At 38.0% G+C, this 1,349-nt stretch overlaps 1 protein-coding gene across 1 annotated transcript; it reads right to left on the bottom strand.

Annotated features, from left to right (window-relative positions):
- Positions 1-740: 740 nt before the first annotated feature.
- On the bottom strand, positions 741-1,103 carry LOC131876567 (uncharacterized). The gene has a single exon (XM_059222000.1). It carries the CDS (start codon positions 1,101-1,103, stop codon positions 741-743), a length of 363 nt encoding a protein of 120 aa, XP_059077983.1.
- Positions 1,104-1,349: the final 246 nt, after the last annotated feature.

Consider the following 1,349-nt stretch of genomic DNA (forward strand, 5'->3'; position numbering starts at 1 on the left):
GTATCGACTAGGCTTAGAACGTGATAAGACATTATATCATTCTTCATTTCAACTTGCCATTGGATTAGAGACATGCTCAAACCTGTGAAGCCAGGTGAAGTCTATGTCTAGTACTCGCAATCCTGCATAACACCAAACGTCTATGCACAACATATATATGGAAAGAGAATCACAACGTCATACCTCGCTCACAATGAGTGGTATGACATTGTCCCTTCCACGCCCATAAATTCAATACAACACAATAAAGGCATATTATCATCATGTCAAATATAATCATGAAGTAAAGTTAGCACATATCATGATAACATTATAAGTAAATATAAATCACTAAATATGCATACATAACTAAATACAAATCTAAACATCAACATAGTCTGTAATGTACCATCATCCATATAAAGCATAATATAACATATGTCAACATGTAATGTCTATCATCAGAAACATGATCGAAATCATAAGCATCTACCAAGAGTATCATAAATGAAACTAAACAAGTGCACAAGTGTCTAATGATGCATCAAAATAAAAGTATGTCAAGGAGGGACACTACATCCTCCCCTTGGGCCTCGACTTACTCCTAGAAGCCTGAGAACAAATAGGGAAGAGCTCTATCATCCATGTTGCATCCTCCCATGTCGTCGAAGACTCATCATTAGGATCCCATTTTACCCTAATCTGCTCTATGTCTTGACCCTTTAGGGTCAACCCCTGACGTTGCAAAATGTGCACGAGTTTCAAAGAAAGCTACCCACCTCTACCTGTAAAGCATTCCAATCCAATACATGTGTCACGTCAACAAAATAAGATCTCAAAATTGATATATGAAATACATCCTGGATGCGAGACAAGTTGGATGAAAATGCTAGACAATAAGCTACAAGACCGATCCTCTCCAAAACCTCAAATGGACCAACAAAATGCAATGCCAAGTTAGAGCCTTTTCCATAACAGATAGGACTCTTATGCAGACGTACTCTCAAAAACACCTTATCTCCTGCAGAAAATTGACGATTCACATGATGAGCATCTGCATACTTCTTTTGCCTATCTTGTGCTGCCACCAAATGCTCCCGAATACAAGTCACCTGCTGCTCCATCTCCTGTAAAATTATCTTAGGTCCCAAATTAATTCTATCATCTAACCGATCCCAACTCAAAGGCGTACAACAAGGCTAACCATACAAATCCTAAAAAGGTGACATACCAATAGAACTATGGTATCCATTATTATAGGCAAACTCTACCAAATACAAGTAATCCTCCCATCGAGACTACTAATCCATGACATACATCTTAAGCATATCCTCGAGAACCTAATTAATTCTCTCTATTTGCCCACCTAT

This window comes from Cryptomeria japonica, chromosome 6 (genome assembly GCF_030272615.1).
Source record: "Cryptomeria japonica chromosome 6, Sugi_1.0, whole genome shotgun sequence".
In the NCBI taxonomy this organism is placed as follows: domain Eukaryota; kingdom Viridiplantae; phylum Streptophyta; class Pinopsida; order Cupressales; family Cupressaceae; genus Cryptomeria; species Cryptomeria japonica.

Bases quoted from the DNA above. Each gene is read 5' to 3' on its own strand.
- LOC131876567 (XM_059222000.1), bottom strand. From the start codon at position 1,103: ATGGAGCAGCAGGTGACTTGTATTCGGGAGCATTTGGTGGCAGCACAA.